The sequence below is a fragment of the Psammomys obesus genome, unplaced genomic scaffold (genome assembly GCF_907164565.1).
Source record: "Psammomys obesus unplaced genomic scaffold, mPsaObe1.curated_primary_1811, whole genome shotgun sequence".
Lineage (NCBI taxonomy): Eukaryota > Metazoa > Chordata > Mammalia > Rodentia > Muridae > Psammomys > Psammomys obesus.
Genome location: NW_026592481.1, coordinates 646,375 through 664,842, shown reverse-complemented (window position 1 = coordinate 664,842; position 18,468 = coordinate 646,375). Strand labels below are relative to the sequence as shown.

The 18,468-nt window shown below is 40.9% G+C and overlaps 1 protein-coding gene across 1 annotated transcript in view; it reads left to right on the top strand.

Moving 5' to 3' along the window:
- Positions 1 to 18,468, top strand: part of Egfl6 (EGF like domain multiple 6) — a 67,442-nt gene that overhangs the window by 28,874 nt on the left and 20,100 nt on the right. The window contains exons 4-8 of the mRNA XM_055613357.1: positions 2,984 to 3,103; positions 7,479 to 7,598; positions 11,940 to 12,074; positions 14,361 to 14,483; positions 17,362 to 17,682. Of these exons, the coding sequence (XP_055469332.1) occupies positions 2,984 to 3,103; positions 7,479 to 7,598; positions 11,940 to 12,074; positions 14,361 to 14,483; positions 17,362 to 17,682 (819 nt within the window). The remainder of the gene's footprint in view (positions 1 to 2,983; positions 3,104 to 7,478; positions 7,599 to 11,939; positions 12,075 to 14,360; positions 14,484 to 17,361; positions 17,683 to 18,468) is intronic.

The following is an 18,468-nucleotide window of genomic DNA, read 5'->3' as shown; positions in this document are numbered from 1 at the left end:
CACATAGAGGAATGATCTGGACTCAAATGTCAAGAGAAGTTGAGCAACTCTTGCATAAAGAAAGCCCCAGTAGTTAAGAAAGTACTCCCCACCCCCAGCCCTATGATAAGGTTGCGCACAACCAGAAAATTGCAGTTGACTTCTCTCATGAGAAATTTCCAGGGAGACAGAGACATGGCTCAGCAGTTAAAAGTTCAGATCCTAGTACCCACATACAAAAAAAGCTGGGCATGGTGATAAGAAACTTTGATGTGTAGGGCTCACTGGCCAGCCAGCCTAGCCTAATAGCTGAACCCTCTCTTGAATCCAAAAATCTAGCCATAGCACCTGGCCTCCTCATTCAAACTCATGTACACAAGCCCACACAAACATGCACAGAGAGCAAACACTGAGAACCACAGGTTCATCCGTGAGATCTCTTTCATCCCAGGTGCTTTTTTCTGTAGATCTTTTTTGGAGTCCTTTGGACTAGAGGGCCTATTTCTCATGCTAGTTCTCAAATTCTATTAAATATTAATATTGAGAGAGTGGTCCGGTTGTCTCAAGTTTTGAGGTTGTCTCTCTGCCTGCAATCTACCTATCCCATGGCAGCCTGATCAAAGCAACAGGCCTCAGCTAATGTGTTTCCCAAAAATTCTCTTTCAAAGGCAGGAGTGAGTCACCTCTGGCTTAAACCCAAGTGATGGGATGGGTTTTCCATTATGTCCAGTCAACATATTTCAATTCCTCCCTTAAAAGAGGGTGGCATTTGGAGCCAGTGAGATGGTGTATTCACAGGCACATACTCACACATGTGTGCATGCACACACACACGTTTGTGCAAAAGATAACAAAGTAATAAGAGTTAAAAACAAAAAAGCCAAGCATGGTGGCTCACGCCTTTAATCCCAGCACTCAGGGAGACAGAGGCACTTGGATCTCTGAGTTTGAGGCCAGTCTAACAAAGCTAATCCGGGACAGCCAGGATATTTACAGAGAAACTATCTCAAAAAACCAAAAAAAAAAAAAAAAAAAGTTTAAACACCAATAACATGGTTAACATGGTTGGAGTGTGTGAGGGAGATGATACGGTCAAGGGGACAAGCAAATGGAAAAGGAAGCTTCGGGGGGTTAAAAAATATGCATATACAGAACTTTCCAAAGGCAGGAACAACTATTGTTTTACTTTTCAAGGACATACTCTGCCTGCCACCATTCAGAATTGTCTTTTTCTCTTCTGTGGAATTTGGTGATTTTTTTTTTCTCCCTTCTATATCTTCCTTGGGGGAGTGAAGCCATGACTCCTTCTTCACAATCATACTTCCAAACACAAGACAGACCCTTTTATCACAATTTCTTTTAATAATTTTTCTCTTCTTTATCTTCTTCCTTTGTCAGACAGAGTCTCGTGTATGCCAGACTAAGAATGACCTTGATTCTTTCCTGTATCCACCTCCTGAGTGCTAAGATTACAAACACGCATATTTTTTTTTTTTGTGGCACTAGGTATTAAACTCAGGGCTTTGTCCATGCTAGATGAGCACATATCCAGCTGAGCTACACCTCTAGCCTACCCCCTTTATCATGTTCTTATTTTAAAAGAAATGTCATTTATTCCTTTTTTTTTTCTTTTACAAAAACATACTAAGAAGCTCAGAAAGAAAACTAATGCTTTCTTGAACATGCCAGTTAGCCAAATCATGGCTAGCATTGAGCACTGTTCACCCCAGGCTTTATTCCTTACACATGTTTGTTCTGTTGCTTAATCGTTTAGGATTAATCTGCATACATGGCATTGTAATCACCCAGTGAACACCTTCACTTGCAATTCAATATGCTGCAACCAGCTGCCTGTTGAGGTTCTCCCTAGAATGGTGTGAGCTAAGTTAATGGATGTTGGTCACAACAGTGCTGCTGCAATGAGCTGTATGGGATGAAACTCAAGGCTGTCAGGCTTGTGCAGCAAGTACTTTTATCTGCCAAGCTATCTCTCTGGCCCAAGTTATACATGTTTAATATATGTACACTCATATGTGATGCTACTTAAATGAAGAGGTAGAAACACACAGTATGAGTATTTATGCCTTTAACTACTTCCCTAACAGCTCATGCTGGTGACCTTAGCACTAGAAAGGATGAAGAATGAGGACTGCCTCAACTTCAAAGGCAGCCTGGGCTATAGTGTCAAGATAGATAGATAGATAGATAGATAGATAGATAGATAGATAGATAGATAGATAGATAGATCGATCCGTGGTTGGATGGATGGATGGAAAGAGAGAGAAAATCATGTTTTTTGTTGTTTTTTCAAAACAGGGTTTCTCTTTGCAGCCTTGGCTATCCTGGACTCACCTTGTAGACCAGGCTAGCCTTAAACTCACAGCGATCTGCCTGCCTCTGCCTCCCAGAAAGCTGGGATAACAGGCATGCAGCACTGTTCCCAACTAGAAAAAAGCATATCTTGACTTCACTTCATCTATCACAGGATGTATGCAATAGATTTATCCATCTTATTCTACTTGATATCCGTTTGTGAGAATCATCCTCTGTTGCCTATACTTCTGGTTTCTTCTATTTAACTGCTACACAATATACTCATCACATAGCCATCCCGATGAAGTGTGTTTGAATCACTTCTACTAATACATATGCTATTATGATCCCTTTAGTATATGTTTTGTATGTGTGATGTGAAAGGATACTCAACATTTCTGTTATGAATATACCCATGACTGGAACTGCTAGCTCATAGGTAGACCTGTTTCTAACTTCAGTTTTCCATAGTACCTGTAGCAATTTCCATTCCCTCCCATAGTGAATGATTGTCCTATTTACTCTACACATCACCAATCTTTCCAAATGGAAAGACATTTGACAGTTTGAAAGGAGGTAAGTGGCACAGGGAAGGTGACCCTTTGTCCTTGCCCAAATTGGCATCTAATCTTCCCCACATGAGTGTTTCCTGACTCCATTAACTTTTCTCTCTTTTCTGACTGCCCTGCAGATGTGAATGAATGTGGAGTCAAACCCCGGCCATGCCAGCACAGGTGTGTGAATACACACGGTAGCTATAAATGCTTTTGCCTCAGCGGCCACATACTTCTACCAGATGCCACATGTTCAAGTAAGTTTCAGCAGCCATTTAATACTGAAGCCTTGCCACTTGATATTTGTTGCACGGTGCAAGTGACTTAGTTGAGTAACTTTGAAAACATATCTAGGGTTATCCTGGTGTGGTCCTGCACATCTTTAATCCCAGCATTCATAAGGTAGAAGCAATCAGGTCTCTGTGGTCTCTGTGAGTTTGAGGCCAGTCTCATCTACATAGTGAGTTCCAGGCTAGGCAGGACTACATAGTGAAACCCTTTCTCAAAAAAAACAAAACATATTTAAAGTTAAGAATATGGCTTAGTTGGTAGAGTGCTTGCCTAGCATGAAAAAAAAAAAAATCCCTGGGGTTTGAGCCCCAGCACCACATAAGCATGCATGATAGTACATTTCTGTAATGCTAGCATTCAGGAGGTGGAAGCAGGAGGATAAGAAGTTAGTTCAAAGTCAAATCGAGTTATAAATCAAGCTTGAAATCAACATGGGGATACATGAGACTCTGCCTCAAAAAAAAAAAAAAAAAAAAAAACCACAAAAAAAAGTCTTTGACAACTCCAAAGGCTAAAACATCTTTGGGCACCTCCTTTTTAAAAAATTATGGTAAAATGTGCACAACATAAAATTCACCATTTTAACCATTTGAAACTGAGCAAACCAGTGACCTGCAACCATCACAATGTTCAGCCACCACCACCACAATCAAGTCCCAGAACAAGTTCATCACCCCTAAAGAGAGCACAACCATTGAGCTGGCAAGGTGGCTTGATGGATAAAAATACTGGCCATGCGAGCCTGATGGCCTGAGTTTGATGCCTGGAACTCTCAAAAGCCTGGCTCCCATTCGTAATTCCCAGCACTCTTAATTCAAATATGGGAGGTGGAGACAGGAGCATTGGCAGGAAGTTCATGACATACACAGTGTAACAAGTTACAAGAGAGACTATGGCTCAACAAGGCAGAAGACAAGAATCAAGTTCTGAAAGTTGTCCTCTGACCTCCACATGTGTACTATGGCGTTCATGTAAATAACACTCACACACACACACACACACATGCTCACTCATTTGTGCTCTCTCTCTCTCTCTCTCTCACACACACACACACACACACACACACACACACACTACTTTAACAAAATTTAAAACATACTAAAAAAAAAAAAAAAACATAACTATTAGCAGCCACTCCCTGTTGCCCTCAACAGCTACAAATCTGCTTTTTGTCTCTATGGATTCTCTTCTTCTAGACATTTACTTTATAAAAGAAAAAAAAAGCTCAATGGGGAAAATCAATTTTATCATGAAACTAGGCATGGTGAGCAAAGGGAGGTGATAAATTTCCACACCATCCCAAGACATCAATCCTTCCCACAAGCTATCTTTCTCACGCCACTTGCCCCGCTCCCAGAGATTAGTGTGTCTAGTTGGAAATGCATTCTGGCTCACATTCCGGGAAATAAAAGCCCTTCTGTGATAATGAAACTCATGTCCTGTGGGAGGGTGGGAGTCTCCATCCATTCATTCCTTGAGGGGAGAGGCTTTTTAAGTTTTTTATTGCACCTGAAAGGCAAACCCACCTTCCCTGCCTGCCTTCCCTCCTCTTTTGCCATCTCATTTTCTTCTGCCCCTCTCCCACCCCCACAGAAAACACAAGCCTGCTGCAGTCACCCAGTTTCCTAGGGTTGCAGTTATGTAGGCCCCTAGCCCATCCCCAGATGCCTAGCTCTCCCCTGGCTTCTTTGTCCTAGCCCTACATCACCATTAACTCAGATCCTCCCTTAGCATACAAATCTAAGAGATACCACACACATTTGCAGTGTCTTTTTCAAATATCCTTAGTCTTAGGAATTAAACAGAAACCTACAGGAAACAATCTTGTAGCTTAATGAATTCTGGTACAGCACTCTTGTGACTACCACCAACCAGAATGTCCTTCTCTCAGATTCAGGATCAGGAGCCTTATCAGTTGAGCTACCCAAGCCTTTTCAGAACTTCCTCCTCTTAGACCTCCCCAAAGGGGACCATTATCTTGGCTTTTACAGTGATCACTTCAAACTTTTTAAAAGATGAATGCTAACGGATGGTTCTGAAACATTCTGGGAGAGCCCATTCAGTGCCAAAAAGAGATATCTTTCTCCATATGGAAAGATAGTTAATTTTCATAATTAAGTTTCAAAGAAGAGAGCTAAAGAGAAGAGAAATGAATAATATAATCATGAGTAGGTATTTGTTTTCTTACATTAAGTCTCCATTCCTGCATCCTCTTTCTTTACCTCTGAGGATTATTTGTGCCTCACCAATAAGAGCTTAAGGAATAGTCCTTGATCTATTTCCTGGGTGCTGATTTATTTCCTCCTGGCCCATTTCACTGTCTCTGGTCCCTCTTGGTGACTAATATTTTATGGAGGTGGGTGAATGGAGTATATTTAACAAAATCATGATTGTGATCACTGGTCTGGGAATATAAGATGTTTTGAGGGGGCTGGGAAATGGCTCAGTAGGTCAAAAGCACTTGTCCTGCCAGCATGAAGACCTGAGTTCAAATCCCCAGAACAATTGTAAAAACAAAACACATAGCACAATGGTCTAAAATCCCAACAACACAACACTGTAGGAAGATGTGGAATAAAAATAAAAGACTCCCTAGACATTTCCAGGCCAGCTAGCCTGGAGTACACAGTGGAAAAACAACATCAATCAACATTCTTGGAAAGTGAGGCCTGGCACCCACAGTTGTCCACACAGATATTGTGGCACATACATACACACCTGAACTCACACATGTAAACATGCACATCCATGCATGTGCACATCCATGCACATCCCACACACACAGTTGCATACATTCATGCTTGCATGATGGGTTTTTTTTAAGTTCATATGCATTTACAATCCATATATATTGAACTTTTGCTTAGTAAGTATATTTTTGTGAAATAAGTTGTGTTAAGCAAAAAGTGACTAAAAACTATGTCATTTATTTAAAATGTTGAAGACAACCAGTTTCAATGAATGTTAATAAAGACTTAGTCTCCACTGTCCTCAGAGTGATTTTCTACTCATGTTTGTGGCCTCTCAGCGATCATATGGCTGCTTTAGCTCCCGGTGTCATGTACACATTAAAAATAAGCAAAGAAAAGGAGATAGAGGTGCTACCAATGAGCCACTGCTTCTTTCATGCCTGCTCCTCTTATCATTCAGTCAGCATCTTTCACAACAGACTCATCTTACTTTTGTTTGCTTGCTTGTTTGAAACAGAATCCCATGCATCCTGGGTTCCCCTCAAACTCACTACGTAGCTAAAATAACCTTGAACTTGTGATTCTCATTTCACTTCCCCCAAGAGCTGAGATTGCAAGCATGTGCTACCATACCCATTGACATAGGAACAGAAGAATCCCTAGAGGTCTCCAGGCCAACTAGCCTGGAGTACACAGTGGAAAAACAACAGATACCTGTGGTGTGGTGCTAGGGATCAAATGCAGTGCATCATGCAGACTAGGCAAGCACTCTACAACGGAGATCCATCTGCAATCCCTCCAGTAGACTTATCTTTGTTTTTCTTTGGCCACACCAAGACATGTAGCCACTTTCAGCTGCAAGGGAAGCCAGACAAGTATCTGGATTGTCAGCTATACATTTTCACAATGGTAAAAATGACAAGGAAAATGGGGCCCAGAATAGCTGTTGTGGGAGTGACCACCTGTAACTGCCACATTATTACAGGTGCCTGACACACCAAATTCTGTGGCTTGAGGCTACACATTTGTTCAAAGATCTCTTGAGTTATTTTACTCTAACTACTCACACTGATAATCTACATCAGCAGTTAGTTTTCATCCTCTAGACACTGGCCATGTGACTTAGTGATCTGAGTGCATGTAAGTGAGAAAAGGGCTGAGGAGGGAGTTCAGTTTGTATCATGCTTACCTACCTTATACAGACCCTGGGTTTACTCCTCAGTACTGCATAAACCAGGTGTGTCACATTCCTGTTATCTCAGAATTTTTGAAATGGAGAATCAGAAAGTTTTAAGGCTGCACACTGTGTTCAAGGCCAGTCTGAGATACGTGAGAAGAAAATGTTTCAATTTAAAGGACACACAGAGTCAGAGACAGACACACAGAGAGAGAAAGGGAAAGAGAAGGGGGTACAATCAGAGCTGTATGTTCTGCCTCGAGATAATCAAGTGCAGTGCATTTCATTGGTCAATAAAACAAACCATAAGTGAGTGAGCTTCATCCCATGGGCCGCCATGACAACATTCCTTCCCAGATTCCTCTTGGGTTTCAATTTAGGACCCAGACCATGAAGCCTATCCTAAGACATACTACATTTCACATCTCAGAATTGGAAGAGACTTTCTTAGTTAATCTTTGTCTACTTTTGCAGATTCTAGGACGTGTGCTAGGACAAACTGCCAGTACAGCTGTGAAGACACAGAAGAAGGACCACGGTGTGTGTGTCCATCCTCTGGCCTCCGCCTGGGCCCAAATGGAAGAGTGTGCCTAGGTAAGACAGAAGGTGTCACCACCATTTCCTCTCCGTTCCTCTCTAACCCCCTCCCATTCTCCCTCCCTTCCTTCTCCACTGAATTCTGTTTTCATCCATCACAGGGCTTGTGCTGGCTGGATATGGCAAATTCATCAAAGTATCGATGTGTCTATTTATGGACTATCTTCAGTCATTTGTGCTCTCTAAATACTTTGGGATACAAGGAAAAGCAGTCTTCTAGTAATCTATACTGCCTAATGCCTTAATGGACAGGGAATGAAATTTCTTTTTACTTACTGTATTGACACTGCATATTTGACTTCAAATTACCATTCAGCTGATACTATGCCACTTATTCATTGGGTCAGATCTTATGAGCTGTTAGGATTTGTATCAATTTCTGGCTATCATTTTCCTGGAAAACATGTATTTACTTATTTGTCCTCAGTATTAATTTATTGAAAATAGTATATGCCTCCTCTGCCGTTTAGGCACTGATTTAAATACTTTTCCATATTCTCTTTAAAACTTGCTCTAGGGAATGGGGTTGTAACTCAGAGAGTGCTTGCCTAGCATGCACAAACCCTTGGGTTCAATCCACAACACTACATAAATATGTGGTAGAGTATACAATTTACCATGGCACTCAACAGATGAGGGCAGGGAGATCAGAGCTCATCATGGAGATCAGAGGTCCTCAGCAAGTTCAAAGCCAGTCTGGATCACCTACGAATTTCTCAAACAAAAACAAGCCTTTAAATTACTCAGCACATAGTAGGTAGTGGCAAGCAGACTTCTGTGGGTACAAGGCCAGCTTGGTCCACATAATGAGTTCCAAGCCAGCCAGAAATACATAATGAGACCCTGTCTTTAAAAGGCAAAAATAAGTGGAACGCAGTGGCACACACCTGTAATCCCAGCACTCAGAAAGCTGGCAAGTCTCTGTGAGTTTGAAGACAGCCCCATATACAAAGCTTAATCCAGTTACAGCCAAGGCTACAGAGAGAAATCCTGTCTCAAAAAAAGTAAAAATAAAATTTCATTGTTCTTTCTGACTAGACAAAATGGGCAGATTAAATGGGAACCAGTTAAAGAACACATAAACTGTTCATTTAAATTTAGTAAAATCTATCTGGGTGCGGTGACCTGCGACTGTCATCCCAGTACTTGGAGAGGCAGAGACAGGTGGATCTCTGAATTTCACACCAGCCTTGTCTATAAAGTCCAGGACAGTCAAGGTTACACAGAAAAAAAAAAAAAACCTGTCTTGAAAACAAAACAAAAAAAAATTAGTAAAATCTGTGGCCTATAGCTATAACTTTCTTGCTCTCCTTGTTTTACTGCACATCTTAGTTTGTGAGTCCACAAAAGCTGACCAAACAGTTGATTCTCTAAGTGATCCCAGGAAACACTGGTTGAGGACCTAGAACATGTCTCAGGGAAAGAGAGGTACCAGCACTGGGCCAGTCGGTGAGCAGGTTCAATGAGCTCTGGGCACCTCTGTTACTTTTCTCTTTGCTGTGATCCAAACACTTGACACTTATGAAGACTTTCTTCCTTAAAAAAGGATGCGCTTATTTGGGCTTAGAATTTGAAAGGATGTGGAATATTAAAGTGGGGGAGGCATTGCAGCTACAGTGTAAGGTGAAGCAGCTGCCACAAGAAGTCCACAATCAGAGAGCAGAGAACTTTCTGGAAGTGAGGTTTGTCTATCAGAATTCAAGCCCCGCCCCCAGTCACTCCCTCCCTCCTGTAAGCTCCTCCTCCTAAAAGTGCCAAAGTCTTTCCAAACATCACCAGTGACCAAGTTTTCAAATGCATGAGCCTATGGGGGACATTTCACATTCAAACCACAACTCTTGGAAAAGCTGCCTCTTGGTTCTCCTTCTCTGGCAAGGTTTTTGGGTGTGTCTCCATCAACACCTGCTATTCCCTCATGGGAGGCTGCTCCAGGGTTAGACCAATGAAATGATGATGCGCACAACAGATTTTATATGAAAGAGGTTTATTGGATGGAAATGAAGAGAGAGAGAGAGAGAGAGAGAGAGAGAGAGAGAAGGAGAGAGTGAGACATGATAGGGGGAAAGAAGAGAGAGCCCTAATAGAGAAAGGGAGTGAGAGAGAGAAAGAGAGCAAGTGGGCAAGAGAGCACCAAAGTGGTCTTTGGTCCTTTTAAGAAGCAACTTAACTACACCTGCCATGCCTATGACATCATAGGTTGCTAGGCAAACCAGACGCAGGCTGCCTAAATACTAACACCTAGTCCTTAAAATCTGGACCAGGAGCAAGTCTAGCAGGCAGCTTATGAAAACTTGGCAGCTGAAATCCAATTTCACCCATTTTCGCATTTCGTTCATCTTTGTGAGTTTGAATATGTTCAATCACCTAATTGTATATGTTTCTAACAATTATATTGCACCAAATATACATAACATTTAGATTGGGTGAGCACATAGTCTCAATAAGGAAAGAACTAATGAAACCAGAATTTTGAAAAAAGCTCATATTTCTTTCATTTAAAATGTAAGCATGATGTAACAACCTCTTGAATCTAATAGAAATATTTTTCAGTCAAGATGCTGGATGTTTATTTGTTCTAAATGTACATAGTTTGATGAATTCTGTGTATAAAGTAAGCTCAGCCCTATAGGCCAGGGAAGCACTTTTTAAAAATGTACATGTATATTAAACTTTGTCTCCTTATTTATTTATTTGTTTGTTTGTTTATTTATTTATTTAATTTTTGCTATGTTTTACTGTTGTTATTGTTGTTTGGTTTGGTTTTTCAACACAGGGTTTCTCTGTGTATTCCTGGCTGTCCTGGAACTCACTCTGTAGATCAGGCTGGCCTCAAACTCATAAAGATCCTCCTGACTCTGCTTCCTGAGTGCTATAATTAAAGGCCTGCAAACAGCAACACCCAGTTCCTGTCTTCATTTCAGGAGTGACCAAAGATTTAATTAGGTTCATAGAGCTTAGTATCCTTTAGTACAAGATTTACCTGATATGGCTAAATCTTGATCCAACAGAATTTAAATTTTTACCTATCTCCTTCATTGGTTGGGTACCATTGTAATTGGAAGGGAGAGCTGACGCTCAGGAAAATGATCATGGAACCATAAGTTAACTCAACTCAATACTTGTTTGTTATTTTAAGAGTGCAGCAAGATAAATCAGTTGGTGAAGTACTTGCTTGACATGCATGTGTCCTCAGATTGATCCCTAACATATGCTAATGGGGTGGGAGCTGTGCAATGGAAACAATAAGCCAGAATCAATTTTCATGCTTAACCCAAGGTCCAACCTACTTGATATCTATAAATTAGAGCAATGCCTGAGTCTTAGCAGATTGCTCAGTATAGCTGTCAGCCCTGCTGTGTGATGATATCACATTCAATAGAGAGAAAAGGAACATGCCTAGAGTTGGTTTAAGTTGTAATGTTACAGCCGGCCTTTAAGTGAGGCCAACATCATCTACAAAGCTAGTCCAGGACAGCCAAGGCTACACAGAGAAACCCTGTCTGGGAAAATAAAACAAAATAAAAATAGTTGACTTGTTACACAACTATACTCAACCCACAGCTTAAGCAACAGCATATTCTTACACAACTACATTTTTTTGTGATTTGTGTCAGTCTCATAGGAGCTTACAAGGAGCTGTGTAATACTTTTACAAAATGCAAGTCTTAAATGTTTGTGTCTTTTGCTCAGAGTTTGGCTACCTTCACTTCCAAAAATTGTATGCTATACAATAGAATTAGTAGCTTGGGAAAAAAGGTCACTCGGCACATATGTAAAGCATAGGTACTACATGCCAGGGACACACTAGGCCCTAGAAGAGCTGGGGCCTAACACATGAGCAGAAATAAGGAGTGGGGATGTAATTCAGTTGATAGGGTGCTTGCCTAGCATGCATGCCAGCCAGTGTTCCAACCCCAGCATCATATAAACAAGGCATGGTGGCACACACACCTGTAATCCCAGGACTAGAAACATGGAGGCAGGAGGATGAGGAGTTAAAACACATTCCTGGCTACAGAGTGAGTCTGAGCTCAAACCAAGATACATGTCAGAGAGGTTTCGGGAGGTGAATATAAGTAATGACATTACAGCCAGGTAACAACTCCAAGAAAAGATGGGCATATTGCTCTGGACCTGTAAACTAAAGACCTGTGCATGTACCTGGTGAAGATCTAGAATACTTCTTGAAGTTATGCCATAGGCAGCAGATAATCAGTTTTCTAGGCAAGGAAACTGTCCATGTGCTTGAGCATTGTGTGCTGGGTATGAGGTGAGTACCCATGAGTGCGCATGTGTTGGAGAACTCTTCCTGCAACCACTGACAGCTTCTCTTCCTAGATATTGATGAATGTGCTTCCAGCAAAGCAGTCTGCCCTTCCAATAGAAGATGCGTGAACACATTTGGAAGCTATTACTGCAAATGTCACATTGGTTTTGAACTGAAATATATCAGTCACCGATATGATTGTGTAGGTAAGATCCAGTGGCATTTTTTTCTTGCCTCCAAAGCTTATGGGCCTTCTCTTCAGGCACTTTTTATGCATTCAGTCTACTACATTGACCATCTGGACAACACACACACACACAAAAAAAAACCACCCACTAATATTACATTTTTGGCATTTAGGTAACTCCAGTGAGATTAATTATAAAGCCAGGTCCATAGTGATTTAAACAAATAAGTATAACTCTGTTATGGAAGCAAATATCTTGAGAAGATTCCTATGAAGTTTTTTTTAAGCTGGTAAATTTATTTAGTTTATATGTTTGTTTATATCTCTAAGTACATATCTATGAATCAAAGCAATAAAGAAATTTTTTTATTTGCTATAAGATTAAGAATATCTCAGTGACAAGGCATGGTGGCTCACACCTGTAATCCCAGCACTCAAGAGGCAGAGGCAGGTGGATCTCTGTGAGTTTGAGGCCAGCCTGGTCTACAAAGCATGTCCAGGATAGCCAAAGCTATACAGAGAAACCCTGTTTCAAAACTGAAAAACAGAAGATCTCAATGGTCTGTTCTTAATATTTTCCATTGGATTGACTTTACAAAAATATCTGAAGGAGACTGGAGAGACGGCTCACTGCTTACAATCACGAAGACCTGAGTTTGGATCCCAGCACCCATGTAACAAACAAAGTATTCTGAAAAACAGCTGAATCCCAGCTCTAGGGAGCAGCGACAGGAGGATCACTGGGTTCTGCTGTCTTCTAGCCTACCTAAGAAAGCAGGAGCCCCATGGAGAGACTCTTCCTCAAAAAAAAAAAAAAAAAAGGCAAATAACCATAGAAGAAGACAGTCAATATCCTCTTCTTGACTCTGCTCGAGACACAGGCACACACAAACACACACCAGTTTTGTAAAGGAAAAGTGTATGGAGGGGATCATGTGCTTTCCTCTTTCTTCTGTTAGCCCTTTTGTAGTTCAAGTGTGCATAAAATCACTTTCTGCTAACACTGTTTTTGGTGAGCTACCAGTCTCATCTTAAAATATGAACATCTCTTAATGAAGGGATTCCAAGCCTCAAAGAGCCGGTGAGGTCAGATATGAATACCTGTTGTTCTTAATTTACTGTCCTACAGGGAAGAGAAATTTGGGTGACCTCTAGCTCTCTATTCACGGAATATTGGTGACAAAGATATGCACTTGACACAGAGAGCTAACTGTTGGAGAAAATATGATTCTTTCAATCCTGTACTTAAAGTTTTTTGAGACCTGTCTTGTATCATCATGTTGGGGCAACACCCCATTGCTGTTTTTTTTTTTTTTTTTTTTAATGATTTTCGTTTTTGAACAGGTATTCCCTCAAACCTTCTTAAATACAAAGACTACCCTAGACAAGAGCATAAAATTCATGTTTGTCATGAGCTTGGACCCACACCAGGACCTCACTCTGTCCTGTCGATCCAGCTAGCTGTGCAAACCAATGACAGTGTGCAGTGTTGCCCAGTTCGCTGACACTACAAAATGTTCTCCCACACAACATGTTGGGAATCCACAGGACTTCCCAAGGAAGCAAATCTCTGATGTACTAAAAGTAGCCAAGATTAGCATCAGAGCTCCTTTGGTGACTGAGTTCAAAACAATACACTTTTGTGTACTTACGTGCACAGAAGCATAGGCAGGACATAGGGTGGAGGGGAGAGCACTTGAAGCTCCCACTTTGGAGGAACCTGGCCAATTTTCTACCTCTAAATCCAACAGACGAGTTCAAACCAGCCTGACCCTTTCCCCTGGCAGGTTTTGAACAAAATGCCCATGCCTATGCATTTAGATGGTGGCATAGGTTCCTGGATGATCCTGCCTTTTGTTTGTGAGGAGTTTCAAGCCAACATTAGAATTTATTTTCTGTTATTGTTCTTTAGTTTCAGTTTACATGGATGAAATCAAACCAATCCAAAATTTAGCATTTATTTCACACATTTATGTTATTTAGTTCCAGATTATGTGGGTGAAAAGGTTAGGGAGAAACTCCAAATACCTTATCAGATCTCAATAGCATTAATAATAAGCAAGCCAAGAAGTTAGTCTGAGGGAGGAGAGTTTTGGGCACCCTCCCTACATACCAGGCAGGCGCCAGGCAAAGCCAGGGCTCCCAGCCAAAAGGCCTCTGGTTTTGAACACCTCTCCATTCTTGGGCAGCACTTAGTTTGCTGAGGTGTTGAGTAGTTGGCTCTGAAGTTGCTCAAGTAAAAAGGCTACTCTTTCAGTGAACCCTTTTATCATAAAGTTGTTCACTGGAATGCCCCTCCTTTCAGATATAAATGAGTGTGCTCTGAATACCCACATGTGCAGCCTCCATGCCAATTGCCTCAACACCCAAGGATCCTTCAAGTGCAAATGCAAGCAGGGATATAGGGGCAATGGACTTCAGTGTTCTGGTAAGTAGCATTTGGTCATGACAATTTTCCTGTCTGTGCCCCCCCACAAAAGCATTCTTTCCAGATAGTGTGTGTGTGTGTGTGTGTGTGTGTGTGTGTTTCTCAACCTACTGTCTTTTCCTAGTTGGGCTGTATTTCTGGTACTCACAAAAGTTATAGGCACAAAACTGAAAGACCAAGGGCTGGCATATAGTTCAGTTAGGAGAGTGTGTCACATGTAGAAAGCCTGGCCCCCAGTAACCCATAAACTAGGTCTGGTAATCTCAGTACTTGTAATAGGTAGACTCAGGAGGCTCAAATATTCAAGGTTATCCTCCAATATATAGTGATTTTGAGCCCAGCCTGGGATATATGAGACCCTGTCTCAAAAACAAACAAACAAATAAACAAAAACTGTTGGGGGGACAAACAAACAAAGGCAGTATTTCTTATTTTTCTGGTTACCAACACTTTCATCAGGACTTTTTCCGGAACAGCAACCAAGATAGGATGTGGTAGACATTACTTCTTGTCATCCTGAAATCTACATTCTCTCTATCTCTCTCTCTCTTCCTCATTCCCTCTCTGTCTTTATCTGTGTGTGTATGTGTGTATCTTTAATAAACCCTTTAATGGTACCGAGTTTTAACTGTAAATGTATGAGTCAGACACGAAACTAAAAAATGTAGAACAATAGGAAAAGTGATTTCCCATGAGTATTATGTCTGAAGAAATGTTCCAAAAGATTTCTTACTTGGAGAGGAACCCAACCTGACGCTCCATAATCTTATGGTACTAGGGTATTAATGCAAGCCTTTCTGATTTTTCACACCCTGGAAAGAAGCATGGACAATTAGATATCAGCCCTTATTATTTCAATTTGGAAGTGTTGGATTTCTAGGGCCAAACTAATAATGATGATGATAGTGGTAGTAATGGTGATGGGTGATGGTTGATGGTGGTGTAGGTGAACACTGGAAAATCCAGGGAGCATATGGAATACCTTTCAGGGCAAGTTATCTATACTTACAGTGAAAGCCATTCCCTGGTAAACAGAGTCCTACAGTGTTAGAAGTCAACCAGTGAGCATGGTGACTCATGCCTGTACTCCCAATACTTGAAAGGTGGAAGGAGGAGGATAATGACTTCAAGGTCCTCCTCAGACTGAGACAAATCCATTTATGAGAAGCTTGTCATGGGGTTAAAATGAGGTGACATAAGTAGAAAGCTTCATTCAGCGGTCACACATTAGTTGCCCATCATCTCAACCCACTGTTGAAGGCCAGAAACTGTACTGTGAAAGTCTAGAAACAAAAGTGCAAAAATGCTGTGCATGAAAAAAATAGAAGCTCCACGAAAATATGTTTCTTTAAAGAGGCAACTTACTCTCTGTAGACCAGGCTGACCTTGAACTCACAGAGATCCACCAGCTTCTTCCTCCCAGAGTGCTGGGATCACAGGCGTGAGCCACTGTGCCCAGCTTGAATTAAGTTTTTCTTGCTGCTGTTGTTTTCCAGACAGGGTTTCTCTATGTAACAGCCCTGGCTGTCCTGGAACTCCCTCTGTAGCCCAGGCTGGCCTTGAACTCACAGAACCTCCTGCCTCTGCCTCCTGAGTAAAAGGTGTGTGCCACCACCACCTGGCCGAATTAACTCTTGAGAAGGGACAAAGTGTATCTTTGTCCTTTATCAGAAAGCTTCCTGTACATGCTCTGTAGACCAGACTGGCCTTGAACTCACAGAGATTCACCTTGCCTCTGCCTCCCTGAGTGCTGTGATTACAAGCATGTGCTACTGCATTTGACATCAAACATCATTAATAGAATAGATCAAAAAGTATTAAAGAAATAAACAAAAAAAGTTTTGAAAATGTAAAAAATAAGCATAAAAATGAAAGTTTAAAAAAAAGGCATGCTTTACCAGAAGAAAAATAACAAAGCCTTCTGTTAGTGGACCACAACAAAACCCTGCTATGTCTACCTTCCTTTCTTTCACATGGTATTTTAAATTTGAATAAGGGAGCAATTTTAATACTCTCTCTTTTTATATGATATTTCAAATTTTAAAGTCAGGCAAGTCTGATATTTCCCCCTTCTTTTATCCATCACTATTTTTTACTAGCCAAGTTAGTATGTTGCCAGGGACACAGAAAATAGAACCAGAAGTGGTCCCACTGTGATGACTATCAAGCCTGGCTGATGATTTTTAAATTTATTTTCTTTATTCCTTAACAATTTCATAAATGTGTCTAATTTTTTTTTTTTTTTGGTCATTTGGCACCTCCCTCCCTTTAGCCTCTCTTACTGCTCCCATTGAATCCCTTTTTCTGAGGTCTCCCTCCTATTTTAATGTCTTAGTTGTTGTTGTTCTGTCTTTTTCTTTCAAGGAGGGCAGTGACCTACTGAATTTAATTAATTACAATTGCTTACATGAGCATGGGATGGGGGAAGGTTATTTATTAAAGCATGGGCAGTTTACCAGCATCTACACCATTTTAGAAAATGACTCTCCCCTCCTCCAGTAACCATCAACTGCAAACAGCTCCTTGGAGGAGGTGCAGCCTCATAAGCCCATTCTCCATCCATAAAGGAATGTTGATAGGCTACATCTTATGCAGGTTACCACAGCTACTGTGAGTAACATGCAATTCAAACGTGGAATGCCAGGTCATGTCTAGAGGACAGTGTTTCACAGCACAAATCCTCATGCTCTGGTGCTCATGTTTTTCTACCTGTTCTGCCAGGGTGCTCCCTGAGACTTAGAGGGGATGCTATGGACATCTTATTTGGGGCTGATTTTGAAAGCACTTACTTCCTACACTTGAACACTTCCAAAATGGTCTATTGTTCATGAATGATCTCAACCAGATGGAGATTCTCATATGCTACTTTTTGGTCTAGTTATCCCTGAAAATTCTGTGAAGGAAGTACTCAGAGGACCTGGGACCATCAAAGACCGGATCAAGAAGTTACTAGCTCACAAACACAACATGAAGAAAAAGGTGAAACTTAAAAATGTCACTCCGAGACCCACCAGTGCACGCATACCTAAGGTTAACTTGCCTTTCAGCTCTGAAGAAAGCATTTTTAGGGGCAGAAACTCTAATGAAGAACAAAAAAGGAAGGAAGGAAGGAAGAGAGAGGAGCTTGAAGAAGAGAAAGGAGACAAAGCCCTGAAAAACGAGATAGAACAGGAGCGGAGGCTTCGTGGGGATGTGTTTTGTAAGTATTGCTATTGTTATTCTTGCATTTTAGTTATAAAATGAATGTGATTCCTCATAGCTTAGCTCCAATTTTATATATTGTGAGTCTGAAACATACAAACATTTTATTTAAAAAAGCCATTTTAATACAATTACTTTTAAAATCAAAAATAAAAATATCACACAGTAACTTTGAGGAGGCCACTTAAACACTTGCATATTTCCAAAGTCTATACATCTCAGTGAGCTTCTATACATTTATCATGGCCATTCTGAAGCTGTGGAGCTTCACTTGGGGTTTCACATTTTTAATACCAATACTTTTATGCACTTATCCACCCCAGAAAGAAAAATTATGGTAGAATTGAAACTTGGGGGGGGGGGGGGAAAACAGCTTTATACACTCTTTCTTGACTTGTGTCCTTTTGCCTGTATTCTGTATTTTCTCACCAGACGTAATTTTCCCTGTATTCTGTTCATTCTCATCACCTGTCATTTTGGCAGTATTCCATTCTTCCTTGTCATCTAATACTGCCCTCTCTTATTTGTCTTTCTAAATGCTTTATTATATCCACACTCCAACCTGTTGACATACATATATTAGGAGCTAGGATCAACATATGAAGACATGCTGTGAATTTTTAATGCTTTTTTTATTAGTACTTAATGCAAATATATTTTGCTTTCTTTTTTATTATCATTTATTACAACTTATTCAATATGTATCCCAGCTGTGACCCCTCCCTCCTTTCCTCCCAATCTCACCATCCTTCCCTCTTCTCCTCCTATGTCCCTCCCCTAGTCC